Below are 18,212 nucleotides of genomic sequence, written 5' to 3'. Positions count from 1 at the left end.
GCTTTGTTCCATGTTTAAATTTTTGCCTCAGAAGCTACAAAGGAGTGGAGGTAATTTTGGCTTTTTGCCATTCTGTGTGTTAGCAACATGGTTATTTCACGACCTTGGCAGTACTGAGCATTACATACACACTGCCTCCCTCTGCCTTGTGACAGCAACGCCCCTGTACTACAGCAGCACAGGGACTCTGAAGAAGGGCAGGTGCTGAGTACAAGAGCCCTACACAACTGCACCGGTCAGACAAAAACTTCCAAAGGCTGACTAAACGTGTTCTCCTCTGCACAGCTTAACTCCCTTTGGACTGGAGCTGTGCAGTCTTCTCTGAATCAGTTGTAATATGGACAAAGATGTGGCTCAGCTGTGTGTCACAGCTGACTATATGCTGAATATGACATCTATTAACAGGAGGATCCTGCAATGTAAAACATCTTGCCACAGGCCAGAGGTTGGGCCAATCAGTCTACTACTACTCCTTCAGCAAGAGAGGAAACCAGACTTACTTGATCAGCATCAGAGAAGATACACCTACACCTTCCCATCCTTCACTGTCCTAGAGTAGCAAGGCACTGTAGGCCCAGGTGAAAGAAGTTGTTTTTTAAATGCAAATTCTAAAAGCATATCCCTCCCAGTTATTGCCATGCCTCTCTTCCCCACTGTTTCCCAACAGATTTCTGTAAGGAAGTGTTACTGGCTTCATTCTTGCAACAAAGCTTATGATGACCTAGAGGTGCTCTAGGACAGAATGATTAGTTCAGTGACTACTGCACAAATTTGGGATAGAGCTAGAGTTTAAAATTCACCAGTAAACTCAACAAGCAGCCTTCTATGATTTTGAAAGGAGTTGAAATACAGAGAATCGCAATGGTAACAATTAAATCCCTCAGTGCTTGCTTCATTCCCAACCTGAAAAAGTGAAGATTGCCTCTTTTGAAATCCTGAATGAAAAAGTATTTAGATTAAAAAAAGAAAAATTAAAAAAGCCTCCAGCATGCCCCCTACCCCTATGAACAAAGACTCCAAATGGCTTATTTTTGTTTGCTGCTTGCCATATGCTGTTCATCATTCTGCTGCTTACTACAACTGGCCCTTTAAGAACATTTCATTTAATGCCATTGCAACAGGTTTAAATACATACATATAATTTAGAAAGCAAGTGAAAAGACAAAACATTTATTTTAATTAGGTTTTATACATAGCATGCATCTGAAAACAAACTCTTTATCATGTAACTATCACTCTGGTTTCTGCACCAAGGGTGTACAATCTCAGACACAATGAATGGGTACCGTCACCTACACTACTGTATACAGAGATATAAAAATATACACAACAGTTCAATTTTACAGAGCAACAGAGCTGAGTGAATACTGTGCACACTGCACTCTCCGAGCCTGGACAGCTGAACATCCAGACTGCAAAGGCAACAGGAACACTGCGGAGATCGTAACTGGGCTCAGAAGAAACAGCATCAGAACTCTGACACAGTGTAAAAATATAAGGCAGAAGCCACTTTCTTCTGAATTGTAGGGAAGAGCAGAGCACAATGAGACTCTTCATTCTTATTTTAAAAGTAGTTCCAGCAAGGAGTTGTACATGCAAAACATCAACAGTGCAACAACAAAAGAATACTGAACAGTAGCTCAATCGTACAAACTTAAAAAATGTAACATGTACTTTATGCATCTCCTCACAAAATATCTAGGATTTGTCAGTGCATTAGTGTTAAAGTGGCATTAAAAAAACTTCTGCTATTATAACAGATGCAGAATTATTTTGGAAATGCATAGCATCTACATTTTTATTGTCTTTGTAATTATTCAGTTGGCATAGGCACCATTCTAGTCACACCAGCATTAAGAAGAATTCATGGTGGAAACAGCCATTCTTATCAGTTCATACACAGGTATTCTTGACTGCTTGTCTTGATTTTGATTTCAACAAATAAATGCTTTTTAAAATTCAAAAATATACCCTATGATTATGAAAAGAACTATATACAACATACCTAAGACACAGGGTTAGCTGGCTGCCATACGTGTAACACACAAGAGAAACATTCAAGTTTGACAGATATTTTTTTCTTTTTGAGATGAAAGGCCTTTGGGTTGGAAGCATATCAGAGACAACAGTGCAGTAGGCTGAGAATTCCTTTAGCTCAGTTCAGAACTAAGGCATTGTATGATAAAATATACATTTATATTTGGTGCAATGTTACTGTCAATTTTAGAATCTAGATCACATCAAATGCTGTCATTTGTCACTCTAGGAAACGCACATACCCATCTTCTATCACAAACGGAAACCTTTGTGGGGAAAAAAATTATCAAACACTAAGCCTATTTTTTTTTTCCTAATTTGACATTGAAGAAAAACTGCTAAGCCAAACAAACTCTAGAATCCCCCCAAGAACCCTATGGTAAGACTTTACATCCTCCTAGTCTTTACTTGCCAAAAATTAGCCCAAAATTAAACGTCATTGAACTTCACTAAAAAGAAATTAAGATTTTAAACTGCTACTTCAAATTACTTTTTGCTTCAATTTTCCAATTATCCACTCATTTTATGCTTGCTGCCCCCTCTGATTATCTCCCAGTGTTGCCCTTCTCCTGTCGTTCCTATATGGCTGCCCTCTAAAGTTTCTCTGATACTGGTAGCCGTCATCTCTGCTTCTGCTGGGTGGTCCTTTCCAGGCCTCCTCATTTCTTTGGAACTGGTATCCTCCCCTGCTGGAATAACCCCTGTCAGGTCTGGGCCTTCTGCCTCCTCCGTAAGTCTGGTTATAGAACTGCTTGGATCTGCCACTCCTCAGCATGTCGGAAACCTCGGTGTCATCTTCAGAGCTCTCCTCCCTCGTTCTCTGGGCCCTGCTTTCCGTCTGCACGTTCCCCACGCCCTTGGACTCTCTCCCTTTAGGAGGCCTCTCCTTCCGGCCGGGAGTGCCGGGTTTCAGTTCGTTTTTGGGAGGTTCTGCCAGCAGTGGCTGCGTGCTGGGCCCTGCCGTCGGCCTCTCTGGGCCCTGTGTCTGTGGAGGGCGATGCTGCTGCCCGGCTGCTTTCTGCTTAGGAGCGGCCGAAGGACAGGTTGGCTCCAGCTGAGGTGCCCTGGCCGAAGTGTCTTTCGGGGTCCCTGCAGCAGCCACTGGGATTGGGATGGTGTTGGAGCCACTGCTGTTGGTTTTCTGGAGCTGCTCCACACAGTTCACTCCCGGAACTGGAGGGCTGCATTCTTTGCCCACGTACATGCTGGCAGAGGTGCCAACTGCTGCCTCTTTGTCCTCAGGAGACAAGACAAGATTAGGTCTCGCTACTGAATTCTCAATGAAACCCTGAACTGGGTACCCATACCAGAAGTGAGGAAAGAAAGGAGGTGCTATTGGAACAGCTCCTAGAAAGTGATTGTGTCCAAAGGGCGGCTGTGGGAACACATTTTTCCCTCTCAGGGACTCCTCGTAGTTCGCATGAAGAGCTTGCGCTGGATTCTCCGGTTCGACGCAGACCTGTCCTTGACTTTCCGTCACCTGAGCTGAAGGTATGATCAGAGGCAGTGATGGAGATCTGTCAACCTGTGGAATCTGACCATTGGACCTGGCCTCGGTCTGGACAGCAAAGTGCCTGTTTGGTCGTGCAGTTTCATTTTCGTTCTGAGCAGGAGCAGCCTCCTGGAACCAGGGGTTGTGTGGATACACAGGAAGGGACACGTTTGGGTACATTCTACAAGCAGCTAGATAGGCCTGGTGCAGGGGGTACAGGTAAGAATGGGGTGCCCACATGGGACAACTGTATGCCTGCAAGACAGCAGGGAAAAAAAAATTAAATCAGTTATTTGGTCTTTTGAATGTTCAGAGAGACATAAAAGCACATCAGTAATGTACTATTTCAAAACAGTTAATTTTAGGAGATAAAAGTGAATTTTCTTTACAATGACTGCCCTCAATTCTAAATCATACGACTCTAGGATGGTGTTCTTATTGTTTTCCTTCCAAATGCAGTTAAAATGGGCAACAGTTACAACCAGGAAGAAAACTTAGTAACGATTTCTATGTGGTTAAAGACAGAAAGCTTGACTTAGTAAATCATGCTCTAGTTATGTGTTTGAAGAGAAACATTTCAAACTCATTTTCCAGAATCACACTTACTAAATGGCAATTTCTTCTACTAGACCACACTTTGCAAAGGCCACTACACTGAAGTTGTCCACCTCAGGTGGTGGCCCTTTCCCTTTTCTCTACCTCCACGTTAATAAACTGGACTCTGTAGAAACAGTTCCTGGAGAAAACCATCCTGGAAAGCCTATGCAGACCTCTGCAGGAGCCCCTTCCCTCTCAATGTGCAGTGGAAGGGTGTGGGCAGGGCAGGGTTTGGAGCAGAGCAGCAGACAATGCAGAGGGTATTTCCTGGGCCTGCTGTACCCTGTGACACCAGCAGAGCAGCACAGCCACTAGAACGAGGGCTGGGACCAGCAGATGGTGCTGAAGCACCAAACGACAGGCTAGAACCTAAATAATCCACAGTAGCAGTAAGGAGAGTCCCAAGCATGTCAGCTGTTTAAATGCACTGTGGTGACACCTGATAATTAATGACTTAGGGATTTCTCATTAAGCACAGAGACTTATATTAGGCAGAGGTATCAAATTTGCATTGGAAACTGTGCTGAATATTCCCTCTTTCCATGCCCAGACATGAAGGAATATCATTGCTGTGGCCAAAGTCCCATGAAATAAGCCCAAGAGCTCTCAGCACCTCACCCCAAGCAGTTTGCCTGACAGAAGGAATAGGAAGGTAAAAAAGGAACATTTTTTGTACAGAAGGGAGAAAGAAAGCAAACAACTTTGCCTTGCCAAGCAATGGAAGATGCTGGGATTTGGCTAAGCCTCTTCCCCTACCACACACACAGAGGTGCACCCCATTTACACATAGACACCACTATAATTACTGAAAAGGTAGAATACTATTATCATTAACCTGAGCAGAAAGAACAGACACACAGGGTACTTAAGGGAATGTCCCCAGGGAAAGATTTTGGGATCTGCACTGCAGTGGCTGTGCCAGTACACAGCCAGGTTTGAAGCCTGAGGGCATTTTCTCATTCCCTATGCATGTCATCAAAAAAACCATCTTCACATACACAATTTGTCTGTGACTTTGGAAAGCACAATTTCCTGGCTGTGCAGCCACAGTTGGAAGCCAATAGGTCTCACTATGCTACTGACATGAATTTGATTTCTGCTGACTTGAAGTGCACTGTGGACAACTGCTGGAATCCCAGTAAACAGAACAAAAAATAAGGAAGTATTTAAAAGTGAAAAATGGATTTGAAATCTGCTGCAACAAATTTTCTGCACTCTGACTACCAACAATTATTTACAAGTGATTTTTGTAAAATCAAAACAAAATGAAAACATAAGGAAGTTTGAATAGTTACCTTCACACCAAGATTGAAGAAAAATCTAAGAATATTCTTATCTAAAAAAAAAGAGGAAGAATATTTATAAGGACCTAAAATATTTCATCTGATACAAAAACTGCATGAAGTTCCATTTCAGTAGAGAACACCAGTATTAAGTTACTACTTGCATGTCTTCAATTGATTAGTTGGGGTTTTTTGCCACAGTAAGGAATCTAGAACATAACAGCAGTTTAAATTTCAGTTTTAAGTCTGTGAACTTCTAGTTTTTAAAGAAACAGTTCACTAAACAAACACCACTGTGCAGTCACACACAAGATGTTCTTTATGGACATACCTTGCATTCATAGTATGCCAAAATCTGTATTTTCCCAGATCAGTAAGGAAATGCACAACAGCTTCCAACATTTTAAATGACATGAGCAAACCTAGTACTCTGACAGGAGGAGTTCTCCAAAGGTAATTCTTTACATGCACAAAACCTCAAGTTATGATGGGGTAAGCTAAGAACTACAAAGTTATCCTACCAGATTTCCAGGTGTAACCACTTGAAACAGTCACAATGTTGGCAATGCAAACCAGAGTTACAACTACATTCAATATTCCCTCCCACATCTTAAATCACAGAATGACAGTTATTGGATCCTTGGACAAAGAATGACAACAGGACCAAAAAAAGTTGCGTTTATCTACATTTTAAGAAAAGAAGAACTACTAGGAAAAAATGGTGTCAAATTCAGCCTTCTCACCTTTAGGTAAGTCTTCCCCAGTACTGCACAGGGAGTAAGGAGGTGCAACAGCTCTTTCTCCCTTTTCATTAAAAGGGAATCCAGGGTATAGCGGATCCTGGTAGGGATTCAGAGTCTGAGGCAAAGGCATTAAAGGCTGGTTAACTGCTTGTAGCCACACAGGAACTCCAGCACCTGAAGCAGATGTTACCTGAGCCTGTGATACAATAGAGTCAGGTCCTGTTGCTGGTCCTGGCATCAGGGAAGAAGCAGGTATTTGGGTTGGAATACCTAGAGGGAAAAAACCCAAAATAGATACATATACATGTATAGAAATAGAACAGGTATCATAATCACAAACCAAAAGACATCAGAAAAGCAGGATTCAAAATGCAGAGAATAGTTTTCAGAAAGAATGAAACAATTTAGCTAAGCTTTCCAGAAATAGCTAAACTGTTTCTTTTTTATAACTATGAATGCCAGAAGGAGACAGGAAGGAGATAAAAATGGGGTAACTAAAATTTTCATGTGAATCCCTGGAGTTCTCATTCTGACTTGTCATTTAGAGTTAACTCTGAATCTGAGCTTAGATCAACTGGGCTGCACATCTTCTGTCATAGACACATTCAAGTGAGACAGGACTGTGACTGTCTCATGTGAACAAAGCAGGCTGATCTGAAAGCTGGTTCTTGTACAGAAACAGCAGTTGAGAGAAAATGCAGCACCTGATCTAATGAGCACTATTGATTCTTAGCTAACTTCACAGACCACAAGATACGCACAGCACACCAAAACCCATTACACTGGCTCTGCAGCTCAGGTCTAAATGGATCTCATTAGTTTCATACATACAAGCCCCAAGCTGAGTCCTCAGGAGTCAGCCAAGGAGTCTATTGTTACATGGGACACACAGCACAAACACTTACCAGGTTTCAACATGCTGACAATATCTTCTACCTTAAGCAGATCCTCAAAACTCAATGCTATCCCACTCAAGAGGAAATTAAGTACACAACCCTCTTGTACCTTCAGGTTGGAAGTCAAGCAAACTGTACATACAAGCAATCAAATATCTTTCAGAACTCTCACTAGCTTTCAGCAGTGAGAAACTACATTCCTATGAATGCCTGCCTTTGGAGTGTGAAATAAGAGAAGTTTCTCCTGGGGGCATCTTCAACTTAGTAAGAGAGTTAAAGTATTTTCTGGGGTTAGTAATTTCTGATTTATGTTAGTATTTCTCAAACCTGCTGGTCCATATGTTGCTGGCTCACTTGGCCAAGCTGGCACAATGGCTGGTACAGAAGGCACTGCTGGAGGTAAATGCACCTCAGAGAAGACTGGAGAGGGTGTTGGAGTTACGCTCGGCAAGCACTCGGTCAGGTTCTGTAAAAACAAACAAATCAGAATCCCGTCATGGCTGGTGACCCTGCTGACTCAGCCTTATCTGAACTACCACCATCCCCACAGGGAAGTACTAACTAGGAACATACCCAAGAGACCTCAGCTGCATCACTGTGTGGAGAGATCTGCTCTGAGCTCTGTCCAGCCATGCCTGTACCACAGAGCCATCAGTGCTAGAACCACCTCCTCAAGCTTTACATTTAACTATCTCCCACCCAAAATAAAAGCCACCCTCACAAGCAATTACCAATAACCTCAGAGAAACTTGCAAAGGAAAAGCTAAAGAATTTAAAGGGAAAAGCACAGTTACCTTGATAGAAAGATATGAAATAACCCCTCTCTCAGAAAATAATAGATTTATTTTTCTATCAATCTTTATGCTGGTCATAACAGATTCCTAACTGTAAATATGAAATTTTAGCATTATCACCATAGAAATGACTGTGTAATTAAAAGCCAGTATTGTAATACATACGTGGCTGTGATGAAGCTCCCCTTTGTCTGAAGTCTCCTGACTGGAAAACTTTGAAATCAAACAAACATTTCTTACTTGCTCAGCAAGAATCGGAGAATCTGTTTTAACTTGTTCCAAAGGAGATGAAGCTTTTGGATAACTCTCATCTTGACTATTCTTCTAAAGCAAAGTTAGAAACAACATACACAGCTAGTCTAATAGTAAGATTAACTTTACAAAGAGTTATTCACAAACAGTAAACCACACTTCATACAAAGTGGGCTAAACACCCATCACATATTATACTAGTGTGACATTTTGCTCATTGAAAGGACAGCAAAGGTTAAAAGCCAACAAGAGGCCATAAATCTTCACTGAACTTCAGAGCTCATGGTCTGTTAGCACAATAGCTATTAGCAAACATCAAATCTTCTGTGGTCCCATTATACTGGAAGTACAGACTGTACTAAGCAATTACAAATCCACATTTGTAAGTGCTCTCAATAGCCCAGGTTTGAGGACTCTGATTGCAGAGAAAGACTAAGTATAGGTTACAGGGCTGAGGAAAGCTGACAGAAATACAAGCCTCCAGCCTTAAGAGTATTTCACTAAAAGCTGTAAAGCAGCAGCAGCAATCACAGCTCTAAAGGCAGATATTGCTCTGCTAACCATGTATCAGAGAAGCAATAACATTAAAAAAAAAATTTGGTCTTTTCTTTAAGATTACCTCAGATGAATTTGGCTCAAGCTTCTGACTTAAGTGGATCTGCCTGGAATTTGACTCTGCAACACCAAGACATAACCTAGTAAATGAACCATTACACCACTTATGGCTATCACAACTTAAGCCAGTTAGTTTGTTTTTCCAAAATTAAACTTTCAAAACTAAACCTACAACTTAGTATATATTACTTCAGAAAACTTAAATTTCTCTTTTTACCAAAGATCAAAGCATCCTAAAACAGTTATTCAGGCAGTAACAGAGCAGCTACTTCAACCTGGGTTCTGCAAGGTCTACAGGAGCTCTTTACTGATGTTTGGAAATAATTTCAGTGATGCCTGGGGAAAGCAGGAATGAAATGCAGCTGTCCCTTTAAATACATTCATCCTAAATTGCTCCTAATGAAACAAAAGCTTGTACTTCGCTTAAAGGGAAAGTGCTCTGATTGGCATTTTCATATTCAAGTGTTAAGGTAAAAGAAGCTCAAAGTCTTGTCTACTTTTGACTGATTCAAAAAAAAAGTTTAGAATGTTGCAGTGGATTAAAAGATCTAAAAAATTTTTCAGACTGCTGCACAAAATTTCATTCCTCAAGCACCAGCAAACACTTTGGTGGGGAAGACAGTATTAAAAAACAGTTGTGACATAAAAAGATCTGAGAAAGTTCTTCACATTCTGGCTTATGTTCAGACCTGGCTACCACTGCTTGTCAATCAAACTCATGCCCAGATTATCAGCAGTAGATACAGACTTTTTAAAAGCTTGTTATATACTCTGTCACAACTAGACAGCAGTATAAATGGAAACAGTATTGATTTTGAGAACTACTGCCAAATCCCCAAGCAGCAATAGGAATCCCTAAACACTCAGAAGGAAGTATACTTGATTCCCATAGGATTGTTAACATAGTTTCACAAGAGGCAATGCAAATCTGAGTGTCAAAAAAAGCAGAGAAAGCTGGACATGCCATGCCCTTCAGCCAAATTCAGCATGACAGTGGAGCCTTCACTTTCTCTCCAGCTTTCTCTACGTGAACATTCCTTAAAAAATGTGAACATGCCTTAAATTCCTTTGCAATTAGCAGAGATTTACTAACTACCTCCTCCTGGCACCTACAGCTTTCTTCTACTACTGCCATGTTCCACTTCCTCACAGAGGAGGAAAAGCTTTAAGTCCATGAAGAGAAGCTGAAGTGCTGTAACTGACTGGGGGGAGAGAAAAAACCCAAACAAAATTTTGACCATGTGACAAAGCTTTCTACTGTAAACAGGTTTGTTTTTCCAACCCTTCTGTACCCTTCTTCTCCCCTTCCTGTACCATGGCATGCTAATTCTTAACCATGCCATACTTTTACCTGCTTCATATATGACTCTTAAGGCTCCTATGGCACTTTCTACCATACACTCTAGAATTTCAAGAGGACCTAATTTAGGGTAGCTCTGATAAGTCTTTTAGTTCTTCTCATTTCTCTTCCCATTTACTACAAAAATTCCAGCCAGGAGTCTACCCTCTCAGCCACATTCACAAATGTACTTTATTCACATACCACACCCTTGCTACCTCCAGCCCAGTTTAGTTTGGCACTGCTACTTAGGATAACTTTCCCCTCATTGCCTAAACAGATGCCCCATCTTGAATAAATTCAGAGGCTGAATTTATAAGCAAATAAAAAAACCCAGCCACTATCTAAACCCATTTAGTTTTACCTTTCTCCTTCTGCTCTTCCACCTCTGCTGTCCACTTGCTGTTTCTTCTTTCACTATTTGAGAACTTCTTCTGGTTTACATTATCCACAGTCTGTGTAGCAGCCTGACAGACTAACTGGTTCTGAAGAAGTTGACAAAAGCAGAAATATCACTTTATGTAATCAGTCCAGTGACACTTTAGCATCATCTGCTATGATACTATTATGCCTTCATAATGAATAATATTTATGTCTGTGATAGGCAGAAAGGGGAAAGGGGGGGAGTGTGGCTCAGTATCCTGCAGATTCATCCCCTCTTTCTCATTCATTGCTACGTTTTGCCAAGTGCCCTTTAAGAGCATTCATGTCACCAGCTGATGTGACAAAATCTGTTTCACTCAGACAATAAATCACATCCTCCTCCTGCAAGTGAGCAAATACAGCAAACTGTTACTGCTCAGGAGAGAACAACCTCTGTCCCTTAGGCTTCAGTCTTTCTCCTAGTCATTCTTCCCAACCTTGTTTTGCTTTGCCCTAGGATTTAAACCCAAAAAGCCCCACACATCTCTGGAACAAACCTATGTGGAGAGTAGCTCTTTACCCACAGGATCTGCTCACTTCCCTGGATGTACTGGGACTCCCACCCACTTTCATTAAAGTCGCATCAATAGAATGATCTCTGCAAAATCCTACAAATACAGATGCCCATGTGTCTCCCATATTTACACACCTAAAGCACTGTGTGGTGGACATTCAATTATTCCCAGGATAAACTACTACATGTATTTTCTTATCTTTAACATATAAAGCATTGGAGATGCTTTGTAATTAGAAGTACAGGTGAGTACAAAATGAATATCCCTGATTTTTGAATTGCAGTGTGATTCAAGGACAGCAAACCAATGGCTAATGAAAGGCTCACAGACAAGGATGGAAAGTGCACTGTTAATTACAAGGAATCCAGCATACATTGCAAAGAGCAGGAAAAGCTTGTTCATCCCGCTGCTGGATCTCGTACAGGGAACGAGACTCCTCTATGGCCTGCTTCTCCCTGCGCTCCTCTGGAGACAGCCCAAAGTAGTTACAGTCCCTGCTGCCGTGGCTCTGCTCCTCGCTCCGCTCGCGCTCCGCTTTCCTGCGCACCGGAAAAGGAAGAGGACTAAGAAATCTGCATCAATCCCAACACAAACTCGTGGGTTTCAGGAGAAAGGAAGAAGATGCGAGTATGGAAACAGAAACTCTGCTGCAGCAGCCCAAGGAGTCAAAAAGTCACTACCAACAAATACAGGCAAAACACTCGTTTAATACTCCTTTCAAATGTTAAGTCAGAACACAAAGCAGTCCCTATGACAGGTTCAGCAGAAGCTGAGGGAAGATCTTAGCCATGCCCAAGAAGCACTTGCAGCATTCTTTCAGCCCCAACCAAAAAAAACCCAACTGCAACATAATCCATACTAACATCCACTTCCCAAGAAAAAAAAGTGGCCTTGTAGGCAGTTTTCTGTGCCTTGTAGGCACAGAAAAAAAAAATTATTCTTCCCATGCCTGTGTGTATTCTTAAGGACTTGGGACACTTCCTAAGCATTCAATGGCAATGTATTTCAAAAGAGTATGCTGGAAGCATTTGAAGCAGGTAGCTGGGCTTCCAGAAGCTCAGTTAAGAGCTCAAGCCAGGGAAGATGCTGTTTGCAGTTTTACCTTGCAGATTGGGAAGGATTCCTGCCCGGAGCTTTTTGCTCAGTTGAGGTCTGATGAGGTTGGGGCCCAGAACACAAGAACTGGTGCTGCCTGGTTCCCACAGTATGCTGAAGTCGAGGAGGTAGTGCTGACTGGGGTTTGATTGACTTGCTCTGATTCTTTGGCCCTCTGCACTCTGCATCTGTGACAACAATGTGGAAACAGGTAAGACTTTTGCTTTACTCATTTTTTTAAGCTCTTTGGGACAAAACATCTGACAAAGAAGATTCTGCCACACAAAGACAGGTACAGTCCTACCAGGCTGAGCATTCTGCCCCCATGTTGGGTAAAACTTCTTTATCTTCTTCCCTGGCACAGTGTTCCAGCCCTCCATAGGAGAGGTCTGTGGAAGAGGTTTAAGGCTCTTCAGTGAGACAGCATGCCTACAAAACAAGGAATTATGGAGGGAATAATCTCTTAAAAGACCAGACTGGGGCTTGCATAAATTAATACCACATGTTCACTAATACTGACAGATCTTTCCACTTTTGAGAACACTGTTTTCAAAGTTTTTTGCCTTTATGATTACACTCAAGCAATGTATAGAACAGCAAACCAATTTTTATTCCTTTTTACATAAAACTAGCAAGTTGACACAAACTTATCCAGTAAAGAATGATCAGCCATTTGTGAAGTGCCTGCAGGGCAGACAAAAAAAGAAAATGATCCCAAAAAGCAATATACTTAGATAAAAGCAATACTTAGATAAATTTATTATCAATGCTGCAGTAGGTGCCAAGATTGAAAGACGTTACATTGATGGTGTATATCCCAGAACAATTACTGCCTTTTTAATTGAGGATGCTAGAGATGCTCCAAGCAACTGTTTACATTATTTGAAAGGTTATTTATTTATATATTCATTCTATAGTAATATTATAATACAGAACTATAGTAATATAATCTGTTCTAGATTAATAAAATAATGTAAATATATAATTAGTATATTAGTTATATATTTACATAATTCAAACTGATTAAATTCCAATTTAAAAAGGACTCAAACTGCAAGATACTCTTCAGATCGCATAATTCTTTTTAATGGTGATCAAATGAGATAAATGGACATCTTTCTCATTTGCCTTGACTGAAAGTGTTCCCTCTTCCCAAACTACACTCAGTGTGGGGTTTTTTGACCCAGAAGTCACAGGACTTCTCAGACTGCTCTCTCCGTGCCCCCTCCCCACCAAAACACCCCAACAAACAAAAAACCCCACCCCACACAACCAAAACCATCAAATCCACAAACCAAGAACAACTTCAAACACTTTTTTGTCCCAGGTAGGGCAAAGATGATGCTGATCTAAAGAGCAACTTGGCACTCTCTGTATGAAATCAGGCAGAGCTACTCAAGCACCAGAGGAGCTTGGTGCTTTAGTGGACCTTTCAATACAAAAAGCTTGTCACAAGTCTAGCATCTATTAAGTCCAAGCAACACCTTATCAGCCCAGTGTCAATCTGTTTAGGAATGAATCTTATGCACAAAAATTAAAATACTACTAATGTAATTACTATTCTACTCTGCAAGTAATACCCAGACTACTTGGGACTACAGAAAGAAATGTGAAATGATAATCAATTCCTCCTTTTTTAAATAGTATGATGCTTTTTTAACAAATTTGTGGTAGTACTGCTCCAAGTAAAGAAACCAAGAACTTCAGTCCCTGAAATGCAACTCTGAACCAAAGTAATGATTTCTTCAGTATGGTGCTCCCTTCCAAAAGAAATTAAGCACTCACTTTGCTCCAAGCTCTTCTACAAATACAACAACTGGCCCATTCTCTGAAAAAACTTCTTGAATATGGGCATTATAAAATTTCCCATTATGGTCTAAGCGCACCTGTAAAGAACAAGAGTAAGAAAAAAAAAGTGGATTAGCTCCAAAGACGACTGTGAGAGGAGCTAACTCTTTAAAATACTGACAATTAGAAACAGAAATTTTCCTCTGGGCAACAGAAGGCCTGAGAAATACACATCACAGTTCAATAATTTAATCAAAAGCCAGTCTTTAAACCCTATTGCTTCTTCAAAACAAAATAAAAATACTATTAAAACAAACACACACACAACACTACACAAACAGCTTGCTGAGGAACCCTACTCAATGAAATATGCTTTTCAAAACCACATGAGAAAGTGAAAAGCAATGAGTGCAGCCAGGCTTTTCAGCTTTACTGAAAACACTCTCTCGCACAATAAAACTCAAAGCTTTTCCCTATTAAAATCCACTTCACTTCAGTGAAACGTAGTCTAATTAGGAACATAATGAACACCAATTACTTCAGGAGTTATTCTCCAGAAGGCATTTTTAAGAACAATCAAAAAAAGTTGTTTAGACATGATCATAGTGTTAGTTGTCTGACATTCTATGTTCTTAAAATTCTTCTGTTGAATACAAAATAAATTTCTTAATGTTTCACTACGGTATTCGGCTTTACAGTTGTATTAATTTGGTCTAACTCAAATTTTCACTATTCACTTCATGTTTTCTTCCCATGGTTTTATACTATATATTTACTGTATTGCCACGTACACAGAAAATTTGACAGATAGAGTACATAATTACCAGAATGTTTTCTCCTAATAATATCTGTAAATAAATACTACACAAGACAACCTTAGGGTCTTAAATGCACATTTTAAGCCTGTACTATTAAGCAATAAATAATCAACTTGGCATTAGGTTGGTTTGGTTTGGGGGCCAGGGGGCTGAGGGTTTGTGGCTTTGTGGAGTATTCCGTGGCTGGGACTTTTTTTTAGGTTTGGAGATGTGTTTTCCCTGCAGTTTAGTCACTATGGTTGACTCCATTACAAAAATTAAAAAGTACAAACTGAAAGAGCCCCTGTGCTGCATGATTAACCCAACTGAATATTTTGCCATTAATATTAATAACTTTAATAGATGGTCAAATGTCCTAGAAAGAAACACATTTAGCCGAGTACCACCGGTTTAATTTACACACTTAAGGAGACTAATCTACAAATTCTGAATTTAATGGCAAACCTTGATTCTTCTTAAGCAGCAACACTTAATACAAATCTTAACAGAATTTGAAGACCACACACTTGCAACACCCTGAGAGGAAGAACTTCCCAACATTTTGGGATCTGCAGTAACTAAAGCAAGCTGTACTTCATTACTTGGAAGTACTGAGATTTTTATCAAAGCCAATATACAAAGTGTAATCACTATTTCCAGTGTCAAACACAAACACATGGATATACAGTTCCTCCACGTTTAACATTGAGGCTTCCAGTCATCTTACTACATACACTCTTGGAGTTAACCTTGTGATTTTTTAATGGAGCAAAATTGCACTGATCAGTTGTAAATTATGCTGTAAGTCATGAACACTGCCAACAATTAAAGAACAAGTACATCCTCAGCTGAAGACACATGGCCAGAGTATTTATAAAGCAGCAATATCAAAACAGTTAACAAAGAGGGAAAATGGACATCTTGAGCAAAATGTTAATGTGTCTATAAACTACAATATTACTTACTTTACATTTATCTCCAATGGAGTATTGCATGCCAGCAGCAATAGAAAAATCTTGTTTTTGCTGATCTGTAAACACAAAAGCAGTAATACACTGTTAGTTTAAATACACCACAAGGATTACTTTCTTGATGCAGTAAAAATGCAAACCAGGTGTTCAGGCCCCAAATCTGCCCACTGAACCATGTGAGGAAAACCAAACCAAAAACCCAAACTGCCACTTGCATCAGCTCTTCAGGAGGGCTTCACTTCACACAGCTTGCAAAAGCTGCAGCTTTGAAGTATTCTGTTACTCACCCCATTTGGATCGGAGCCAAACATCATATTCAACGTTTCTGTAAACCAAGGGATCAAGTGATTTCAGAACCTTTTTAGGCAACACCAACGAGGTGGGATTCCCATTGCTCTCAAGGTGCTGCGTGGAACAGAAAAAAGTGCTAAAAAGGTCAACTACACAGCCATGTCCAACTTTGCATATTTCAAGCACAGTGCTCAAGCCAAACAAAGAAATGCTGAAAATATATAGAGAATAAAGAGCTTTCAAAAAAAAAAATAATTGTGTTCTTTTAACCATGTCAGAACAAATCTAAGAACTAAGCAGCACTTACCCACCTCTGAGCACATCAAAAATATACATTACTTTCCAAAGAAACTGGTAATTTTTAGGATATTACATGTCAGGAAAGCTATTAACTCAAGAGTCTCTCATGAAGATAAAAATTAAAGGTACAGCCACGTACAAGTTATTACAAAGAAAATAAATCTCAATGGATAAATACCTTGTTGCCAGAAAGAGACTTCATTCCATTCATATCACTAACTGTTGTAGCTTTACTCCTGCAACAGGACAGAGGCAAGTTATGTTTTCATAATGAATTACATCATTACTAAGCCCTGAAAATCAGGTAAGACACATCTAAAGAGGACAAGAATAGTGATACTACCATTCTCTATATATTTTCCTGACAACAAGCATATCATAGAATATCTTTGTCCCTTGAAGTGAAAAAGCTGCCTAAAACAACAACTGTAGCTTTCTTTGATAAAGAAGTAAAATTTACGGTTTAAGTACAAATTTTAGGAAGTCCATCTTATGTGTGCTTTGTTGTCATTTAGAGAAAAAAAAAAAAAGCAAGGGGTGGAAGATCAGGCAAACAAACAAAAGTCCTCTTAAAATTTTTGCAACTACATGAGGAAAACCTTGCAAAAGTAGACATAAAAAAAGCCCTCAAAACCAAAACCTAGTCCGTTAGTTAAGTTCCATCAGGCATTCTAATTTACTCTTATTTTCTACACCTGACATCACCAGAAAAAAACTTTCCACAGAGAAAGTTCCAAGTATTTTTCCTATAACAGTTGTAGGCAACTGTCAGCATTAACTTGTCCCAAAACTATTGCACTTAATAACAACATAATTCAAAAGTTTATATTTATAAAATGAAAAGAATCTTCTGGAAAGCTAGCATATGAAACACGTTGAAAACAACTTTAGGACAAGCAAAAGATTTAGGACTTCATAAACTCAGTAAAGTGTCTGTAATTTGTGTTAACCGGGTCAAGAGTCACATACACACACGCCAGCCCCTGCATTATAGGACATATGGTTTAAATCAAAAACATTGAGTTCCACAGTCTTCAGTGAGCACATGACCTTATTTCCAAAGGTGCTAAGGAGGTTAGCAGGATATTTTCTTAGGAATCCCAAAGATACAGGGTAAGGCTACTGCATTTGAATCCCAGGAAAGCTCCAAGAACAGAAAGGAATAAAGATTTCCATTAGCTGACATTTAGCTACAATAATTGTTTCCTCAGGCAGAAATACTTTGTATTTTAATTGGCAACATTCCCTAGCATTTTTTTCCAAACACGAAAATAAGCTAATCCCTTTTCCAGAACTTTTTTTCCTGTGATGATTTCCATTATCTTTCTTTCTGTTGTTTTCAACCTGTGGGAGAAACCAGCTCCCAACAGCTCAAAGAACTTCTTCTGTCACATGCCACACAGCAGAGCCCTACGGAAAGGACAGTCGGGGGAGGAGGGGACATGATCCACTGATACAGCATCAACTCCACACTCTCAGTGGAATTTCATCCAAGCTAGAGTTAAGAACCTTATTAAACAGAAGAAAAACTGCCAATATGTATGCAAAAACGGCACTGTGAATGACTGACTGTGCAGAAGGAGTCAGGTCAAAATCTCAAAGCTTGCTGGAGCATCCCTCAAAAAGAATATAAACCCACTTCTTTATGATCCAGATCAAAATGGAGCAAGCTGTATCTGTATGTCTCCATCAGCTTCACCTCCAGCAGGTATTCCAGCCCCCAGATATGGAAGCCACACAAGTTGGATCAGATTCCTGTAACTCTACTCAGCTGCAGACTAAGCCAAGTCGTTCTCACAGAGACTGGCACACTGACAGCTCTCCCAGGGAATTCTGTTACTCCAAACAGGAAGAGGCACACGTTGCAATGGCAATAATCCATTATGTAAAGACACTCAAAGCTAGATTGCAGGAGGAACAGAGGAAGGCCAGAAGCCTGTCCTTAGGTAAGTGAAGATAACACATTGCATTCTTTCACACTTCT

The 18,212-nt window shown here is 40.2% G+C and overlaps 1 protein-coding gene across 10 annotated transcripts in view; it reads right to left on the bottom strand.

The window, feature by feature from the left end:
- Positions 1–1,154: 1,154 nt before the first annotated feature.
- OTUD4 (OTU deubiquitinase 4) overlaps positions 1,155–18,212 on the bottom strand; it is a 28,285-nt gene continuing 11,227 nt past the window's right edge. The window contains exons 9-23 of one of the 10 annotated variants that reach the window (XM_039710684.1): positions 16,407–16,464; positions 15,925–16,042; positions 15,632–15,696; positions 13,867–13,967; positions 12,386–12,510; positions 12,089–12,269; positions 11,360–11,525; positions 10,413–10,533; positions 8,714–8,769; positions 8,008–8,166; positions 7,376–7,514; positions 6,343–6,422; positions 6,153–6,267; positions 5,422–5,462; positions 1,155–3,784 (exon numbers count right to left, since the gene is read on the bottom strand). In XM_039710684.1, the coding sequence (XP_039566618.1) occupies positions 2,561–3,784; positions 5,422–5,462; positions 6,153–6,267; positions 6,343–6,422; positions 7,376–7,514; positions 8,008–8,166; positions 8,714–8,769; positions 10,413–10,533; positions 11,360–11,525; positions 12,089–12,269; positions 12,386–12,510; positions 13,867–13,967; positions 15,632–15,696; positions 15,925–16,042; positions 16,407–16,464 (2,749 nt within the window). In that variant the 3' untranslated portion in view covers positions 1,155–2,560. Of the gene's footprint in view, positions 3,785–5,421; positions 5,463–6,152; positions 6,423–7,375; positions 7,515–8,007; positions 8,167–8,713; positions 8,770–10,412; positions 10,534–11,359; positions 11,526–12,088; positions 12,270–12,385; positions 12,511–13,866; positions 13,968–15,631; positions 15,697–15,924; positions 16,043–16,406; positions 16,465–18,212 lie in introns of those variants that run through there. The other 9 variants (XM_039710687.1, XM_039710682.1, XM_039710685.1 and 6 more) reach the window with 9 other exon arrangements.

This window comes from Passer montanus, unplaced genomic scaffold (genome assembly GCF_014805655.1).
Source record: "Passer montanus isolate IOZ18808 unplaced genomic scaffold, ASM1480565v1 scaffold23, whole genome shotgun sequence".
Classification (NCBI taxonomy): domain Eukaryota; kingdom Metazoa; phylum Chordata; class Aves; order Passeriformes; family Passeridae; genus Passer; species Passer montanus.
Note: the sequence above shows the minus strand (reverse complement) of the source record. Positions and strands in the feature narration are given on the sequence as shown.